Genomic DNA, 18,749 nt, shown 5'->3' on the forward strand with positions numbered 1-18,749 from the left:
CAATTAGATACAAAAAAAAAGAAATTTCAGCATGACACAATGATACAAAATTGTAACATCTACAAATTAGTTATGCTTTGCTATTCTGCTTATAGAAACATTCATACCAGCTTGATCCTGCTCTCCATACCACGTATTCCATGTCCCCACAAGTTCACATGGGTAGTTTTGGTCTGTATGAACTTTTGGTAGTACCTCTACACTGCAAAGAACAAACTAGTGTTTATTTCAGGGGTTTTCCAACACAAGGAACTTTCTAATTTGTTGTACTTTATGCTAATTGTCTAAAATCTCACTATCACACAAAGAATCTAAGGTTTAGCAATGAGCATTGAGGAGGGTATTTGAATATATGAAACATGTATTGAAATAGGTAATATCACCAAATTATTGCGTGATTGTGTGCACCCATCAACTCTTCTGCTTATAAAGGATTCACTTTACAAACATCTAGAGATATCATCTATAATTGTACATGTGTACAGTTGTATGACTGACTTGGTACACCACTTGTACAAATTTATCAGAATTATAGTTAACAGCTACTTTCATCAAAATAACACGGGGGTGGAGTGAGGAGGTGCTGTGTGAGAGCAAGAGTTAGAAGTCTTACCACAGTAAAAGGAAAGAATTGCTTTTAATAAGTTCTTGGGCAACACCAGACAGCACAGTCCAAGCCATAAGGAACACACATTGCAAGTGATTCTTCAGCTAGGACTAGTGTTATAGACCAGACCAAACCCCCTCAAAACGTAGAAGATAGCCTAGACACTAAATTTTATCTTATTTAGAGGCAAGTGCAAGATGCTGTGTTCTAGATGGTATTCAATTGGTTAAACTGCTAGACTTTAAACAGAACACATTTTATTCTTAGATCACACAGTTAAAATTCAAACAAAGAAAAGGAATTGTCATAAATTTAACTCTAATGAAATACTTAAGAAAAACTTCTACTCATCAGGACTGTTCTAATATAGCAGCATTCCAGAAATACACCTTTGGAAAAGGCAAATTCAGCAAAATAGGTGTCCCTCACTTGCAATCTCCTCTAGGAGAAAGGAAAAACTGAAAGATTGAATTTAGCAGCAGAGAGACACCTCATGGCTTTTGCAGCAGCAGAGAAAGAGAGCTGTACGTAGCAGTTTCAACTCCAAAATCCCAACTTCAACAATTGAAAGCAAAGCTAAAACCCTGGGTCTGACTCCAGCCACTCATGCTTCTGTTGCCTAATTTAAAAAAACTTCAAAGCTATTTACTCTGCTATCCATGGATCAGGCACCCTAGCAGCAAGTTTTAAAAAACCTCTCTTCAAGAGAAACAGGACAGAACAAATCCTCCTTAAAAGGCCCATATCGTCATACTAGACACAATAGAAAGGTAATCACAAAGTGGGGGCTCATCCAGCTGGTTAGCAGTAGCGAGGCAATAGTAGATGCTGTGGTCTGTAATTTCAAAGGCTGCAAACTGGTTGAGAAGGACAAGAGGGATTTGCTTAACTCTAATAGACAAAGCCCTTTATTCTCCATTTAAAATACCACAAAATAATAGCTATACCTTTGTAAAGTTCCTGTGAATCTGACCAATGTGCTTTTGGTTACCTCTCTCCGTTGTTGTGGTTCTGTTCGCCGAGCTGGGAATTTGTCTTGCAAATGTTTCGTCCCCTGTCTAGGTGACATCCTCAGTGCTTGGGAGCCTCCTGTGAAGTGGTTCTGTGATCGTTCCTCCGGCATTTATAGCGATTTGTATCTGCCGCTTCCGGTTGTCAGTTCCAGCTGTAAGCCGGGATATTGGGTCCAGGTCGATGTGTTTATTGATTGAATCTGTGGATGAGTGCCACGTCTCTAGGAATTCCCTGGCTGTTCTCTGTTTGGCTTGTCCTATAATAGTAGCGTTGTCCCAGTCGAATTCATGTTGCTTGTCATCTGAGTGTGTGGCTACTAAGGGTAGCTGGTCGTGTCGTTTCTTGGCTAGTTGGTGTTCATGGATGCAGATCATTAGATGTCTTCCTGTTTGTCCTATGTAGTGTTTCGTGCAGTCCTTGCATGGGATTTTGTACACTACAGTGGTTTTGCTCATGCTGGGTATCAAGTCCTTCGTCCTGGTGAGTTGTCGTCTGAGAGTGGCTGTTGGTTTGTGTGCTAGTGTGGCTAGTCCTTTGGATTGTGGCATGTCCTCATTCCGTTGTCTTTTCCTTAGGCATCTGTTGATGAAATTGCGGGGGTATCAGTTTTTGGCAAATACATTGTATAGGTGTTCTTCTTCCTCTTTTTGCGGTTCTGGTGTGCTGCAGTGTGTTGTGGCCCTTTTGAACAGTGTCTTGATGCAACTTCTTTTGTGTGTGTTGGACCCAATATACCGGCCTCTGCAGCGGACAGCTGGAAGCGGCAGATACAAATCACTATAAATGCCAGAGGAAACATCACAGAAGCGCTTCACAGGAGGCTCCCAAGCACTGAGGATGTCACCTAGACAGGGATGAAACATCTGCAACACAAATTCCCAGCTCGGCGAACAGAACCACAACTACGAGCACCCGAGCTACAAATCTTCTCACAAACTTTGGTTACCTCTCTCCTATTGAATCATTTTTACCAAGACAAAGCACCAAACTTATTTAATTCTCAGAAAGAGACAGTTAAGCTTAAACAGAGTAGTCTAAAGGTCAAGTCTTTCACATTTAACAATTGCAATAAGGTTAAACCATTTTCCTAGAGGAGAAATATTGTTCCTTTTTCTAGCTACAGTAACAACAAAGCAAACAAAGATCGTTGTTAGAGAAAAGAGAGAAGGAATGGGCCTGAGTTTCATTTAAGCAGTTTTAAAAAAGTGTATTATAGAGCTGTATTACTCAATTTACTGTATAGACTAATATGGCATCTGGTGAAACAATTTTTTTATAATGGGAGAAACCTGAAATGAATAATAGGTATACTCCAGATAAACTAGAGATTAGTTTTCTTAAGCTAAAATAAAAACTAAATAAGACTTTTTGTTTTAATCTTACCAAAGTTTGTTGTAAGTCTCCAGGCATTCTGGCTTTACATTGTGAACTGAAAAGAAAGTTTTAAAGTTATACATAGAAACAATTTGAAAATAATACATTCCTTTTCAGTTTTAAAAAACACTCCAAATACTTACACTGAATTTTGTACAGGCTGCTGGTTTCCTTTTTAGCTAGCAGGTTTGAATGAGCATCTTTGCGTGGATCCACCTTCCTAACAAACAGTGATTTAAACCAGCTATCCTCCCTGTTGTTGTAAGAAGTCGCAGATAACGCCCTGCACAGAAACATGAATATTTAGAATAGTTGAGCCAGTCAGGTAACATTGTACAAGGTAACACAATCCTGGTGGCTTTTAAGGTTAGGTTTTGGTGGATAAAGAGAATGAATATTGCAGAGAGAGAGAAAAAAAAATCAACTTTAGCAAGGCATATCTTAGGGAATAAGGGTAAAGATACTGAGCTGGGCGGCATGGTGGCACAGTGGTTAGCACTGCTGCCTCACAGTGCTAGAGACCCGGGTTCAATTCCTGCTTCAGACTGTCTGTGTGGAGTTTGCACATTCACCCAGTGTCTGCGTGGGTGTCCTCTGGTTTCCTCCCACAGTCCAAAAAAAAAATGTGCAGGTTAGGTGAATTGACCATGCTAAATTGCCCGTAGTGTTAGGTGAAGAGGTAAATGTAGAGGAATGTGTCAGGGTGGGTTGCTCTTCGGAGGGTCAGTGTGGACTAGTTGGGCCGAAGGGCTTGTTTCCACACTAAGTAATCTAACGCTGTTGTTATTATAAGAAATAAAACATAGGAGATGAGCATGTAAAAACAAAAACTATTGGAGGCATTTAGCAGATCTGTGAGATTTCAGCAATGTTTGTTCTTACTTCAAAACTTCCAGCATCGGCAGTATTTTGCTATGACAGATTATCAGGTCATGTTTAGAAATGCTTAAAGGCGGCTACAGAATTGTACTGAAAGGGAAAAGATCAGTATGAATAAAAATGGAAGAATTACACACGATACCCACAAAACAGAATTCCCAAATTATAAAGCTTTGGTAAGCCCAACCTTTTGAAAATACATTAATGTATAAAATAAATACAACAACTGGACAAAGGAGGGTAAGGAATCTAGCTATGAGAACTCACACTGAGAACTCACACTGAGAACAAGGTCAGAGAACTGTCAAATAATTAAATACATTAATAAAGTTTGGTGCATCTTCCCACATTTTTCTTATTTAAACCTTAGTAATGGAAGAATAATATTTTAATATGATAAAACTTAGGGTGGGGAATAGATTAACATTTTCAAAATATGGTTTATGATAAACAGATGGTCACTTAAAAATGCTTTTTGAAAGAAATTGCGTACACATTTTCACTGAAGAACTCAAAGTTCAAATGTCTAATTCATAAGCCGTTTCAATAAATATATATTTAGTACTTCAAACATAGCAAAACATCTCAAAGTGCTTTACAAGTGCATGTTGAAATAAAATATTGTATTTATATAAACAAACATCTATTATACAAATAAACAAAAAATGTATACTGTATTTTTATCATTACAAAATGTGTATCATAAAATTATAGAGGTTCTAAAATACTTACTGGAAAACCCAGAAAGGTCTGACTACCTTATGGGCTAACATTCATTGCCTAAATCATGACAAATAGATTGCCTAGTTATTTATCTCATTTTTGTTTGTGAGACCTCGTGTAACAATTAGAACATTGACTACACTGCAAAAGTACTTCATAAGCTGTAACATTCTTTAGGAAGTCCTGTAGTCATGGAAAGTATTGACGAAATGCAAATAAATGCATTTTAGTGGAAGTTACGAAAACAAGAGATTAGGTTTGCGTATTTTTTTTAAAAAATCAACCTATTCAGATATGTTAAGGCACACCTCTGTGGCAGGTGAGAGTTGAACACTCACAGATGTGGGTGTCACTGGCTTAGATCAGCATTCATTGTCCATATCTAATTGCCTAGAGGGCATTTGAGAGTCAATCACTTTGCTGTGGATCTGGAGTCACATGTCAGTCAGACCAGGTAAGGATGGCAGTTTCCTTCCCTCAAGGACATTTGTGAACATTACCAGGATTTGCCAGATTAATAGTCTAACAATACTACTAGACCATCATCTCTCCTAGCGATGGAGCGGCGCAATCACTCTGCTACAAAAGCCTGTTGCAGAGCAGTCAGCAGAATTTGAACCACAATGGACTTCAAGTTCGTCATTTTTACTATCTAGCCACAATTTCAGGTGCATTAATTGAATTACACCACCTGCCATGGAGGGATTTGAACCCATGCACTCAGAAGGTTAACCTCTGGAGCTAGGCCATCACCTCATTTACCCAAATTATTTCAATCAAACAGTCATGACTGATTATTAAAACATAAAGTCCTGCCTGTCAGGAATGTAAGTCAGATGTTGAGTCACTGGTAGGGACACTAACACTGCCAAAACTGATCAGTGGTATGCTTAGTTTTTTAAAAATAAATAATTCATGAGATGTGGAAGTCTCTGGTAAGGTCAGCATTTATGTTCATTCCCAACAGCTCCAAACCACTCCACACCAATTTCAGAGCTGACATCAATCAAGATGAGTTTTTCAACATATTCACACCATCACGACATCTACCTATTTCAATTTGAATGTGCCCTTGCATTTAGTACTGAAAGCCTTATGTATGTATACTTTGTTATTTTCAAATTTGACTATTCCAGTGTAATCCTTGCTAATCTTCCACATGCTTGTTCAAATGTCAAAACACAAATCCACAAGTACCTACTAGAACAATCAAACAAGACTGTTACATTATTTTATATTGTAGCCACGAAGTGAAAGCTATTGTAATTTAGTTGTGAAATCATACAAAAAAATTGTTGTGGGAGATTGCGACCTAAGGTGCAATGTTAATCATTGCTTTATTTTGTTCATATACCAACACACCAATGCCTTTCTGTGTGCCATACACTCCAAAAGAATATCTTTTTAATTGCTCGGAATGAAGAGATTTAGACATGATTAAATATCTTTCGGGAAACAATTTGTATAATAAACCATTAATTTTATCCTACTTTAAACAGAATGGCAATACGAACAGAACCCTGGCAACATTGTACGTGATTATTAAAACTGTCAAAAAGACAAATGACCTTGACAAAATGCAAAAGCGCAAATGTGAGCCTCCAAAACAAACTTCCGAGTTGAGGAATTAAAATATCTGCAGCTAATTATCAGCTGTTTATTTAGATGCTTGCGAAACTAAGCAGCGAGTTAACTGTAATGCTGTCAACTGAGTTCGGAAATAATTAAAATTATTCTTAAAAAATTATATAGTAACACCTGACTTTTGTGTGGTGGAGAGGCAAGGGAAGGGCCGACCCGGCATAAACTTTACCTCAGTTTGCCTCAGCCGGCCTCTAGTAACACTGGAGCTCAAGCGAATTTGGAAGAGGCGAGGCTTAACGTGCACTGACCTGGTGATTGTTGCAGTGCTGGTATTAGCAACAGTAGTTGCCAAGAGCCGGCCTTCGCCCTGTACCCGGACTATGGCCCTGCTCACACCGGCCCCTGTGTTGATGAGAACTCTGGCCGCCATCTTGCTCTGGAGGTGACATTCACCCCGGCGCCGAATGACGTGCGCATGCGCTGCAAGCATCCGCCCCTCTCCTCTTCCCAAGCCTTAGCAACAGCAACTTCAGCCCTTGGTCATGGCTTCATACTCATCACTATGTGATGTCACATTTAAAAAGTCTTACAATTAATTTAGCACGCATTATAAATTGCTGATATTTGATCTCAGATCTCTTAATTAAGATTTATGACCGAAGCAGCGATTGTCCTGCCTGTACTCACAAATTCAAACCACACAAAAACTCAGGCCTGGTTGCTTTTGCTTTGAGCACCAAATGTCACTACAGGGCTACCAAGTCATTTTTTTTGGTTCAATGTTGTCAAATGTAAAACTAGAGCAGGCAAGGGGCAGAGAGAGCTTATTGTTTAAGTTTGATTTTTCCTTTGTTGCTGATGTCAATGGAACACATTGACTCATTTTTTAAATTAATGTTTGTATTAACAGTATATTGACTCATGTTCACACTGAAAATAATACTCTGCTTAATATAGTTGAGTTTACAAACTCATTATTCAAAAGCATAACTTGTCTGTCTTTATGTGCTGATGAGTTTACTGTATGTTGCCAGGATTTTTCAGCTTGAGAGTGAGAGGTTATAGTTTGACTAAGTCCCATGAGCTGGATGGGATTTATCCTATTATTCTCTGGCAAGCTAGGGAGGAGATTGCAGAGCCTTTGGCTTTGATCTTTATTCCGTCATTGTCTATAGGAATAGTGCCATAAGACTGGAGGATAGCCCTTGTTCAGGAAGGGGAGTAGAGGCAACCCTTGTAATTATAGACCACTGAGCATCACTGCAGTTGTGGGTACAGTGTTGGAAAGGATTATAAGAGTTAAGGTTCATAATCAACTAGAAAGGAATAATTTGATTTGGGATAGTCAATGTGGTTTTGTGAAGGGTAGACTGTGCCTCACAAACCTTATTGAGTTCTTTGAGAAGGTGACCAAACAGGTGGTTGAGGGTAAAGTGGTTGATGTGGTGTGTATGGATTTCAGAAAAGAATTTGATAAGGTTCCCCACATTAAGCTATTGCAGAAAATATTGAGGCATGGGATTGAGGGTGATTTAGTGGTTTGGATCAGAAATTGGCTAGCTGAAAGAAGACAAAGGGTGGTGGTTGATAGGAAATGTTCATCCTGGAGTTCAGTGCACTGCAAGGATCTGTTTTGGAGGCACTGCTGTTTGTCATTTTTATAAGTGACCTGGAAGAGGGCATACAAGGACGGGTTTGTAAATTTGTGGATTTCACTAAAGTCAGAAGAGTTGTGGATAGTGCAAAAGGATGTTGCAGGTTACAGAGTGACATAGATAAATTGCACAGCTAGGCTGAGAGGTGGAAAATGGAGCTTAATGTGGAAAAAATGTGAGGTGATTCACTTTGAAAAGAGTAACAGAATACAGAGTACTGGGCTAATGGTAAGATTCTTGGTCATGTAGATGAGCAGAGAGATCTCAGTGTCCATGTGCATGGATCCCTGAAAGTTACCACCCTGGTTAATCGGGATGTTAAGGCATATGGTATATTAACTTTTATTGGTAGAGGGACTGAGTTTCAGGGCCATAAAGTCATGCTGCAGCTGTACAAAGCTCTGGTGTGGCCCCACTCAGAATATTGCACACAGTTCTGGTGTCGAATGTGATACAGGACTCCCAACAAACAACTATTTATAACATTTAATAATGAACTAATGCATGCATAATAAAGCTGCTTATGATGGGTTGGAATGAATGGGTGAAACAAGTTATAGAATGTAGAACATTACACAGTGTGCTACAGGCCTTTGGCCCTCCAATACATTGGAAATGGTGCAGAGGAGATTTACGAGGATGTTTCTGGTATGGAGCGAAGGTCTTATCAGGAAACTTATGAGGGACTTGGAGCTGTTTTTGTTAGAGAGAAGGAAGTTAAGAGGTCACTTTTTAGAGACATACAAGATGATCAGAGGATTAGATAGGGTGGACAGTAGAGCCTTTTTCCACGGATGGTGATGGCTAGCACGAGGGGACACAGCTTTAAATTGAGGGGTGATAGATATTGGACAGATATCAGAGCTAGGTTCTTAACTCAGAGTATAGAAAGGGGGTGGAATGCCTTGCCTGCAACAGTAGTAGACTCACCAACTTTAAGAGCATTTAAATGGTCATTGGATAAAATATGGATGATAATGGAATGGTGTAGGTTAGATGGGCTTCAGATTAGTTTCACAGGTCAGCGCAACATCGAGGACCAAAGGCATGTACTGCACTGTAATGTTCGACATTCAATAACTTGTTGCACCCATTCATTCCAACCTATCATAAGCAGCTTTATCATGCATGCATTAGTTCATTATTAAATATTATAAATAGCTGTTCGTTGGGAGTCCTGCATCACATTCCACACCAAAAGGTTAAAATGGCGTAGCAACCAAAATGTTATTCGACCATGTATATTTTGACTGATTTTCAGAATTTAATGAAAAATCACCCAGAATTCTATTTATAAAGCAGCCTGATCATAGAATCCTTACAGCATAGAAACAGGCCTTTCAGCCTATCAAGTCTACACCGACTCTCTGAACAGCCTCCCACCCAGACCCAACATCCTACCCTATCCCTGTAACCTTGCAGTGGTATCTGATGATTGAGTGTAAAACAGAAATAAAATCAAAGCTTGAATGTTGAGTATATGAAATCATTTGAATTTATTTTATTATGATTTCATAAAATCCAATCACTTCCAAAGTGCAGGAAAACATGAATGCAAGATGGGAAAATCATCGTGCACCTCTTTTGCGTAAAAAACGTACCTTTCTTTTGTTTCTGAATACATTTGCAGTACGAATATTTATTAAATATACATTCAAATTTACAAATATTTTATTATGGTTCAACTTGCAGAGGTTTTATGTTCTGAATTATTCTGCACACCACTGATCTCTAAATTATTCATATGATCACTGAGGGATCCCATATCTAAATCAGAGTCTTTAATGGTCTCAAGTATTCTGCTTCCACTACAGCGTTTCTGTGTGATTGGATCAATGATATTTCCAACTTTGAACACAATTTCTGCCAGTTCATGTTTAACATGCTTGGTCCTTCGTTCAGGCAAAGCCTTTAGAAGCACGATATCACCCACTGTGCACTCTTCTTTTGGATCATGAGCAAAATAGGTCTTCCTTTTATTGTAAAACTGTAGAAGAATGAACATTAAAAATGCAATTAAAAACACACAGTACACTTGCTACTTTTAAAGAGTTTATCACAGAATCCCTACAGTGTGAAAGCTCTGTAAAGCAGCAGTGCTGACCACTGAGCCACCATGTTGCCCTAAAGTTTACTTTCAGTTTTACACAGGGATGTTGTCAGAGGTTCTAAGAAAAGAGTTGACTGTGGTATTCAGAACTGTTGATCTATCTGCTGGCTGGTGTATTTACTAGCAAAGGTGCTGGACATTTTTAAAAATTTCACAGGGCTGCCACTAGCAAGGCTGACATTTACTAGCCCATTCTTGGTTTCTTCCTAAAGGACCATTGATGAACCATTTGGGTTTTAACAGCTATCTGAGAGCTTGACATTCATGTTGTTACTGATAGCAACTTTATTTTATTACTATTGAATGGTCCAAGATTTGCCAAATGGGGGATGGTAGATGGGAAGTTTGTAGCCTTTTATTCTGTAAAATTACAGATAGTTAGTAAAAGCTTGATGTCTACAAAACTTAAAATTACTTCAAACATGCATGTAGACAGTGGCTGTAAACACAAAATTGAATTGAGAACATTCAAAACATTTTTTCTATTTAAAAACATTTGACAAATAAGACCATTTGTACTGTTTAGGAAAGTCAAAATAATGAGAAGATACAAAGCAAAAATGAAATATTTAGTGACGTAAAGAGTATGTGCAAAATATATAAATTTCCAACTGTTAAATCTTGGTAAATACTGCCTGGAGTATTTAATATAATTCTCAACCTTTTATCCAAACAGTATATGATAAAGTTCAGATTACAAACTAAAAAATCTTCATACACAGATTTTAGAACCACTAAGTGTTGGAAATAATTAACTAAGAAAAATAATGCCTAAATCGTAGCACAATCTTGTTGGTAAAGCTGAGTTCAAGATTGTGAATCAATAAAAAAAGGCTTCAGAATGAATAAATTTTACTCACCTTTCTCTCATCTGCAAAACATTTTACATATCTCAAAACAATCCATCTTACCTTTAACAGATATGGATTCAGCACAAGTCTAGTTATTCTGACTTTGGCAGTCTTCTTCATTTTTGTCCCAATCACTTTTCCTATTATCCATTTGGCATGGACAGAGGCAGTTCTTGCTGACATTTTTGGAAATTGCTTGTATTAAATTGAAAGAGATTTTGTAATATCACACAAAATAGCTCAAAAATAATTGCTGAAACAACTTTTATTTACATTTTTTTTACACTTCAAACAACAGCAGAAACATTTAGCCAATATTTAGCTCTTTAATGCCTTATCTCACCATCTTTTGTATGACCTTGTTCTGTGATTAGTTGACAGTTTCCATATATTAAAACCCAACATGCATTACACTTCTAAAGTACTCTGTGGGAAAGGAGGTTGAGGTTGTGCTACTGCTGCTTGCAACTACTCCTGCCAGGAGATTTGCTGTTTTTGTTTGTCATACTCGAGGCAGATATCTTTTGGGCCGTCACAGTTGAGCTGTGACCACTATGACATGACATGCACACCTAGATTGATCCCACTTGGCATTCCTTTTGCATGTAATTTCAAGTACCTCTTCTTGTGTCGTATTCTGTTTATGGAATTTTGGCTATAGCTAAGTTATCACATTTAAAGGCCTCTATTTTCCTCTTATTTTTCAGATTTCTAGGAACACAGGAAAATGAATTGCAGTTTATGATTCATTTCCTTGTTACGAGCTTGAGTTTTAAGTGTTACTAACACACTCATATTCACAAAATTACTTCTGGTTATTTTCTTTCTTTAACTTCTTGAACACATCTGCACCAGTTAGATGATGACTAACAGTTCATGGCTAACTCGGGTAGATTTAAACTTGACAACTTGATTCCAAGGAATGAACCAGAGAACGGTCGCTGCCTGTCTTAATTTGAAATAATGAATATACTGATCTATCCGCAAGAATTAGTTACCTGTCCATTCACATGCTACGCCTCAAACCTAAATGACAATCTTAAATCAGTTGGAAACGTATTTCTTCTCAAACTCAGGATCATGGGAGATTGGTTAGACAGGTTAGATCTCACGGAATACAGGGAGAACTAGCCATGTGGATACAGAACTGGTTCAAAGGTAGAAGACAGAGGGTGGTGGTGGAGGGTTGTTTTTCAGACTGGAGGTCTGTGACCAGTGGAGTGCCACAAGGATCGGTGCTGGGTCCTTTACTTTTTGTCAGTTACATAAATGATTTGGATCCGAGCATAAGAGGTATAGTTAGTAAGTTTGCAGATGACACCAAAATTGGAGGTGTAGTGGACACCAAAGAAGGTTACCTCAGAATACAACAGGATCTTGACCAGATGGGGCAAATGGGCCGAGAAATGGCAGGTGGAGTTTAATTCAGATAAATGTGAGGTGCCGCATTTTGGGAAAGCAAATCATAGCAGGACTTATACACTTAATGGTAAGGTCCTAGGGAGTGTTGCTGAACAAATAGACCTTGGAGTGCAGGTTCATAGCTCCTTGAAAGCAGAGTTGCAGGTAGATAGGATAGTGAAGGCAGCGTTTGGTATACTTTCTTTTATTGGTCAGAGTACTGAGTACAGGAGTTGGGACGGCATGTTGCGGCTGTACAGGACATTGGTTCGGCCACCGTTGGAATATTGCATGCAATTCTGGTCTCCTTCCCATTGGAAAGATGTTGTGAAACTTGAAAGGGCTCAGAAAAGATTTACAAGGACGTTGCCAGGGTTGGAGGATTTGAGCTATAGGGAGAGGCTGAAAAGGCTGGGGCTGTTTTCCCTGGAGCGTCGGAGGCTGAGGGGTGATCTTCTAGAGGTTTACAAAATCATGAGGGGCATGGATAGAATAAATAGACAAAGTCTTTTCCCTGGGGTCGGAGAGTCCAGAACTAGAGAGCATAGGTTTAGGGTGAGAGAGGAAAGATATAAAAGGGACCTAAGGGGCAACTTTTTCACGCAGAGGGTGGTACGTGTATGGAATGAGCTGTCAGAGGAAGTGGTGGAGGTTGGTACAATTGCAACATTTAAAAGGCATCTGGATGGGTATATGAATAGGAAGGGTTTGGAGGGATATGGGCCAGGTGCTGGCAGATAGGACTAGATTGAGTTGAGATATCTGGTCAGCATGGACGGGTTGGACTGAAGGGTCTGTTTCCATGATGTAAATCTCTATGATTCTATTTAGGAAATGCTGTCCAATCACATATTTTATGTTGGACACTGTTTGGAGTTTTGCAAGAACATATTAGTTGCATAGTCAGTACCTTGCATGTTGCAAACTGCTAAAGAGACTTACAGTTTGATAAGATTTGCCAATCTTTGGGATACACGGTCTACATTAATTTCTACTTCAAACAAATCAGTATTTGTTTCTATCATGATTTCAAACACACTTGAAAGTAGGATGGCGGAAAACCTAATATGAATGTATTCTTTCATGATTAAATTTAAAATAAATCTTATCCATAAGACCATAAGACATAGGAGTGGAAGTAAGGCCATTTGGCCCATCGAGTCCACTCCGCCATTCAATCATGGCTGATGGGCATTTCAACTCCACTTACCCACATTCTCCCCGTAGCCCTTAATTCCTTGTGACATCAAGAATTTATCAATCTCTGCCTTGAAGACATTTAGCGTCCTGGCCTCCACTGCACTCTGCGGCAATGAATTCCACAGGCCCACCACTCTCTGGCTGAAGAAATGTCTCCGCATTTCTGTTCTGAATTTACCCTCTCTAATTCTAAGGCTGTGTCCACGGGTCCTAGTCTCCTCGCCTAACGGAAACAATTTCAGCGTCCACCCTTTCCAAGCCATGTATTATCTTGTAAGTTTCTATTAGATCTCCCCTTAATCTTCTAAACTCCAATGAATACAATCCCAGGACCCTCAGCCGTTCCTCGTATGTTAGACCTACTATTCCAGTGATCATCCGTGTGAATCTCCACTGGACATGTTTCAGTGCCAGTATGTCCTTCCTGAGGTGTGGAGACGAAAACTGGACACAGTACTCCAAATGCGGCCAAACCAGAGCTTTATAAAGTCTCAGTAGCACAACGGTGCTTTTATATTCCAACCCTCTTGAGATAAATGACAACATTGCATTCGCTTTCTTAATCACGGACTCAACCTGCATGTTTACCTTGAGATAATCCTCGACTAGCACCCCCAGATCCCTTTGTACTTTATGGCTTTATGAATTTTCTCACCGTTTAGAAAGTAGTCCATGCTTGTATTCTTTTTTCCAAAGTGCAAGACCTCACTTTTGCTCACATTGAATTCCATCAGCCATTTCCTGGACCACTCTCCCAAACTGTCTAGATCCATCTGCAGCCTCCCCACTTCCTCAGGACTACCTGCCTGTCCACCTAACTTTGTATCATCGGCAAACTTCGCTAGAATGCCCCCAGTCCCTTCATCCAGATCATTAATATATAACGTGAACAGCTGCAGCCCCAAACTGAACCCTGCGGGACACCGCTTGTGACCAGCTGCCATTCCGAAAAATAACCTTTTATCCCAACTGTCTGCCTTCTGTCAGACAGCCAATTCTCAATCCATACCAGTAGCTCACCTCGAACACCATGGGCCCTCACCTTGCTCAGCAGCCTCCCGTGTGGCACCTTATCAAAGGCCTTTTGGAAGTCTAGATAGACCACATCCATTGGGTTTCCCTGGTCTAACCTACTTGTCACCGCTTCAAAGAATTCCAAAAGGTTTGTCAGGCACGACCTCCCCTTACTAAATCCATGTTGACTTGTTCTAATCCGACCTTGCTCTTTCAATAATTTAGAAACCTCATCCTTAACGATGGATCCCTTTCAACACCACCAACATTGGTCATATCCTCCTCACTTAAAATTCTCGTTTGCACCTACAAAGGAGTTCAGAAGGTTTTAAAGAACTTCGGACATTGCAGATAACTTGAGAAGACAAAGAATTCGAATGTACAACACCTGGCAATAATTATTAGTTGGGGGTCTTAAAACAAAAGAGATTTTTTTTCCCTATACTCCTTTTCTCTTCTCGACAGTTACTGCCTCCCAATCAAATAGAAGAAGCACCTTGATCTCCCATTAACATACCTGACCGGGCCTGCTCTTACCGGATGGAGAATTTGGAAGGGACGGACACTTCCGCTGGTAGCGGCGCATGCGCTGTATCTCGGGGGGGGGGGGGATTGCACATGCGCACAATGATCCCGCCCATGACCTGTGCAGAGGGTAATTTGGCAGCAGAGGGTAATTTGGCATTCGGTGCTAAAATGTACTTGTAGTTGGTTTTATGATCTCACCAGTAAGATTATACATACAAATTTATATTCAATTCCATCCCAATTCCTTTGATTTTACCTTTTTCATTTCAAACGTGTCAGCTACAGCCGCCGCTCGAGTGTTAACGTTTCTCGATTAGTGGTGCTGGAAGAGCACAGCAGTTCAGGCAGCATCCAAGTAGCTTTGAAATCGACGTTTCAGAGGTTCTGGATTTGATGAAGTGCTAGTGTCAGAGGTTCCTTCTTTTTGATGAAATGTTAAATTTGTTGCAAAACAAAATTGCTAGAAACATTTAGCAGGTTTTATGATGAATTTGCCCCTTCATAATCCAATTTTAGAGAGCCAGGGGAGTTACCCCAGTTCAAAATTTGTGAGAAGATTTTTAGCTCGGGTGCTCGTTGTTGTGGTTCTGTTCGCCGAGCTGGGAATTTGTGTTGCAGACGTTTCGTCCCCTGTCTAGGTGACATCCTCAGTGCTTGGGAGCCTCCTGTGAAGCGCTTCTGTGATCTTTCCTCCGGCATTTGTAGTGGTTTGAATCTGCCACTTCCGGTTGCCAGTTCCAGCTGTCCGCTGCAGTGGCCGGTATATTCGGTCCAGGTTGATGTGCTTATTGATTGAATCTATGGATGAGTTCCATACTTCCAGGAATTCCCTGGCTGTTCTCTGTTTGCCTTGTCCTATAATAGTAGTGTTGTCCCAGTCGAATTCATGTTGCTTGTCATCTGCGTATGTGGCTACTAAGGATAGCTGGTTATGTCGTTTCGTGGCTAGTTGGTGTTTTATTTTCTTTTTTTTAACACCCGAGGGGCCAGTGACAAGCAGTGGCCCTTCACATCAAAGGGCAATGCTCACAGCTGTTTTTTTTTATTTTTTATCAAAAAAATCTCCTGCTTATTTTTTTTTAACCCCCACACTACCGCCTAACTGGGGTAGTGCTTATTTTTTCCCCAGCACCCATGGTGTATGTGTGCAGGTGTAAGGCACAGTGAAAGACACAAAGTGCACGAATCTTTATTCAATTGCCACCACCAGCAAGATAGGAAAACACCCGAGTGGCCAGTGACAAGCACTGCCCTTCAAACCAAAGGGCAATGCTGTGTGATCAAAACAGTGAAGGGGAGGGTAGGGACTAAATCAAAATAGAGGCTAGTTGGTGTTCATGGATACGGATCGTTAGCTGTCTTCCTGTTTGTTCTATGTAGTGTTTTGTGCAGTCCTTGCATGGGATTTTGTACACTACATTGGTTTTGCTCATGCTGGGTATCGGGTCCTTCGTTCTGGTGAGTTGTTGCCTGAGAATGGCTGTTGGTTTGTGTGCTGTTATGAGTCCTAGTGGTCGCAGTAGTCTGGCTGTCAGTTCGGAAATGCTCTTGATGTATGGTAGTGTGGCTCGTCCTTTGGGTTTGACAACGGAACGAGGACATGCCGCAAACCAAAGGACTAGCCACACTACCATACATCAAAAGCATTTCCGAACTGACAGCCAGAATACTGTGACCACTAGGACTCATAACAGCACACAAACCAATAGCCACTCTCATACAACAACTCACCAGAACAAAGGACCTGATACCCAGCATGAGCAAAAACAATGTAGTCTACAAAATCCCATGCAAGGACCGCAGAAAACACTACATAGGACAAACAGGAAGACAGCTAACGATCCGTATCCATGAACACCAACTGGCCACGAAACGACACAACCAGCTATCCTTCGTAGCCACACACGCAGATGACAAGCAACATGAATTCGACTGGGTCAACACTACTATTATAGGATAAGCCAAACAGAGAACAGCCAGAGAATTCTTAGCGGCATGGCACTCATCCACAGATTCAATCAATAAGCACATCGACCTGGACCCAATATACCGACCACTGCAACGGACAGCTGGAACTGACAACCGGAAGCAGCAGATTCAAACCACTATAAATGGCGGAGAAAAGATCACAGAAGTCCTTCACAGGGGGCTCCCTAGCACTGAGGATGTCACCTAGACAGGGGACGAAACGTCTGCAACACAAATTCCCAGCTCGGCGAACAGAACCCCAACACAGAGTTACCCCAGTGTGCTGACCAATATCCATTGCAACCATCCCCCCTACACAGCAATCAACGTGAGAAAACTAGATTATCTCATCATTCTTATTGTTACAATAAAACAAAGACTTGCAATGCTGGAAAAAAAACTCAGCAGTTCTGGCAGCATATATGGGAAGAAAACATGTTTCAAGGTTTTATATAGATTTGTAGCTTGGCTGCTGGTTGTCATGGTTGTGGGTATGTTTGCCAAGCTGGGAAGTTAGGTGACATATTCAGACTCCAGTGACTCTTGATCAGAATCGATTCATTTTGCTGTTTGAGTGTTTGCTGTGGGTAAATTCGCTCTTCTCTGTTAGATTATGTGGGATATAATGTTACTTCTGCAATTCTGCAATTCCATCTTACAAAATAAAATGAACTCACACCAGTGTGTAATTGTTTTAGCCAAGAGCTGAGTCAACAAGAATGGAAACGATGTGGAGGAAATATATAATTGTTTTTGTATTAGCTAAAACTGTATGTCAGAAGGTAGACATTATGGGCAAGTAGATAAGATGTTGTGAGGGGATGAAGTTAAGCTAGATACGCCTGTACAAACAGTAGATATAAACATGTGCTTCCCACTTTTACAAAAACACAGGAACAAACCCCAATAAAAAGGGTCATAGGGATCAGAACGGCCTCGGGAAAGGCACAGATGAAGGGGGTAGATAATGATGAAGAAAGGATAGGCCTAACAATGACCTACAGCAGGATGAGGTCAAACAGCCTTGTGAGGCCAGGAATAAGTATTTTGTCACAGACAAGGCCGGATAAGGCAAGAGATAAACAGGGGTAATGGGGGCCGGTCTTAGGGAAGTGGACGATGTAAGCAGGGGAGGAGCAATGTAAAACAATAGACATCAAATCATATAAATGTTATGTATGAATTGAATTTAGTGTGTGTATGTCCCTTGCCTTGAGAAAGTGACATCACACCCACTTGCAAGTGTAAAATAAATGGCACTACTGATTCAGATCTTGTCTCGGACTGAAATTATTGAAGTGAGTGGGCTTTGTTTCTCACAATTAGAACATCGCTATTCCATTCAAAATTATTTAATCGGTTTAAAGTGCTAGGGGACATCTCACCCTAACTGGACTTTCACAAAAAAAGATCTGTGACTATCACAGAGAAGGCTACCACTGCCTGATATACATATTCAGTGAGAAGATATTAATCACATCAGTGGTGTGTAAAATGACGGCAACATCCCAGAAGTGAATAATAACAAAAGGAGGAAAGTTGTGTTACTGGAGGAATTAGGAGAGCTGCACTGTTGGGAGAAGAAAGGAAGGAATGGAACTGTATTACTGGGGGAAGGAAGGAAGGGAATTGGAGCAATGAAGAGAGAGCAGCATGGCTGGGAGAAGGAAGGGAGTTGTCAGAGGTATGAGGATACAGCAGCATTGCTGGCAGTAGAAAGGAATGGAGTTGTCGGAAAGGAATGAGGAGAGAGCAGCATTGCTGGGAGAAGGAAGGGAGTTGTTGGAGGAATGAGGAGAGAGACCATTGCTGGGAGAACGAAGGTGGCTGTCAGAGGAATG

General features: G+C 40.4%; 2 protein-coding genes across 4 annotated transcripts in view; both read right to left on the reverse strand.

Moving 5' to 3' along the window:
- The window catches only part of nipsnap2 (nipsnap homolog 2), a 29,777-nt gene extending 23,126 nt beyond the window's left edge, over positions 1–6,651 (reverse strand). The window contains exons 1-4 of the mRNA XM_072589545.1: positions 6,490–6,651; positions 3,139–3,278; positions 3,005–3,050; positions 108–202 (exon numbers count right to left, since the gene is read on the reverse strand). Coding sequence (XP_072445646.1) covers positions 108–202; positions 3,005–3,050; positions 3,139–3,278; positions 6,490–6,611 — 403 coding nt within the window. The 5' untranslated portion in view covers positions 6,612–6,651. The remainder of the gene's footprint in view (positions 1–107; positions 203–3,004; positions 3,051–3,138; positions 3,279–6,489) is intronic.
- A 2,657-nt stretch (positions 6,652–9,308) lies between these two features.
- On the reverse strand, positions 9,309–15,000 carry mrps17 (mitochondrial ribosomal protein S17). 3 transcript variants are annotated; one of them, XM_072589552.1, is made up of 3 exons: positions 14,930–15,000; positions 10,858–10,992; positions 9,309–9,823 (listed from the first exon to the last, which is right to left on the reverse strand). In XM_072589552.1, exons 1-3 carry the CDS (start codon positions 14,996–14,998, stop codon positions 9,518–9,520), a joined length of 510 nt encoding a protein of 169 aa, XP_072445653.1. In that variant the 5' UTR covers positions 14,999–15,000; the 3' UTR covers positions 9,309–9,517. The 3 variants fall into 3 exon arrangements, with proteins under 3 accessions (XP_072445653.1, XP_072445654.1, XP_072445656.1); XM_072589553.1 differs by lacking the exon at positions 14,930–15,000 and adding an exon at positions 14,441–14,780; XM_072589555.1 differs by lacking the exon at positions 14,930–15,000 and adding an exon at positions 14,054–14,397.
- Positions 15,001–18,749: the final 3,749 nt, after the last annotated feature.

Source organism: Chiloscyllium punctatum, chromosome 19, assembly GCF_047496795.1.
Source record: "Chiloscyllium punctatum isolate Juve2018m chromosome 19, sChiPun1.3, whole genome shotgun sequence".
Taxonomy (NCBI): domain Eukaryota; kingdom Metazoa; phylum Chordata; class Chondrichthyes; order Orectolobiformes; family Hemiscylliidae; genus Chiloscyllium; species Chiloscyllium punctatum.

Bases quoted from the DNA above. Each gene is read 5' to 3' on its own strand.
- mrps17 (XM_072589552.1), bottom strand. From the start codon at position 14,998: ATGCGCCGCTACCAGCGGAAGTGTCCGTCCCTTCCAAATTCTCCATCC. The intron at 10,993-14,929 runs GTATGTTAATGG...ATTTAATACAAG, and splicing joins GTAAGAGCAGGCCCGGTCAG to CAATTTCCAAAAATGTCAGC. The intron at 9,824-10,857 runs GTAAGATGGATT...ATTCTTCTACAG, and splicing joins TGAATCCATATCTGTTAAAG to TTTTACAATAAAAGGAAGAC.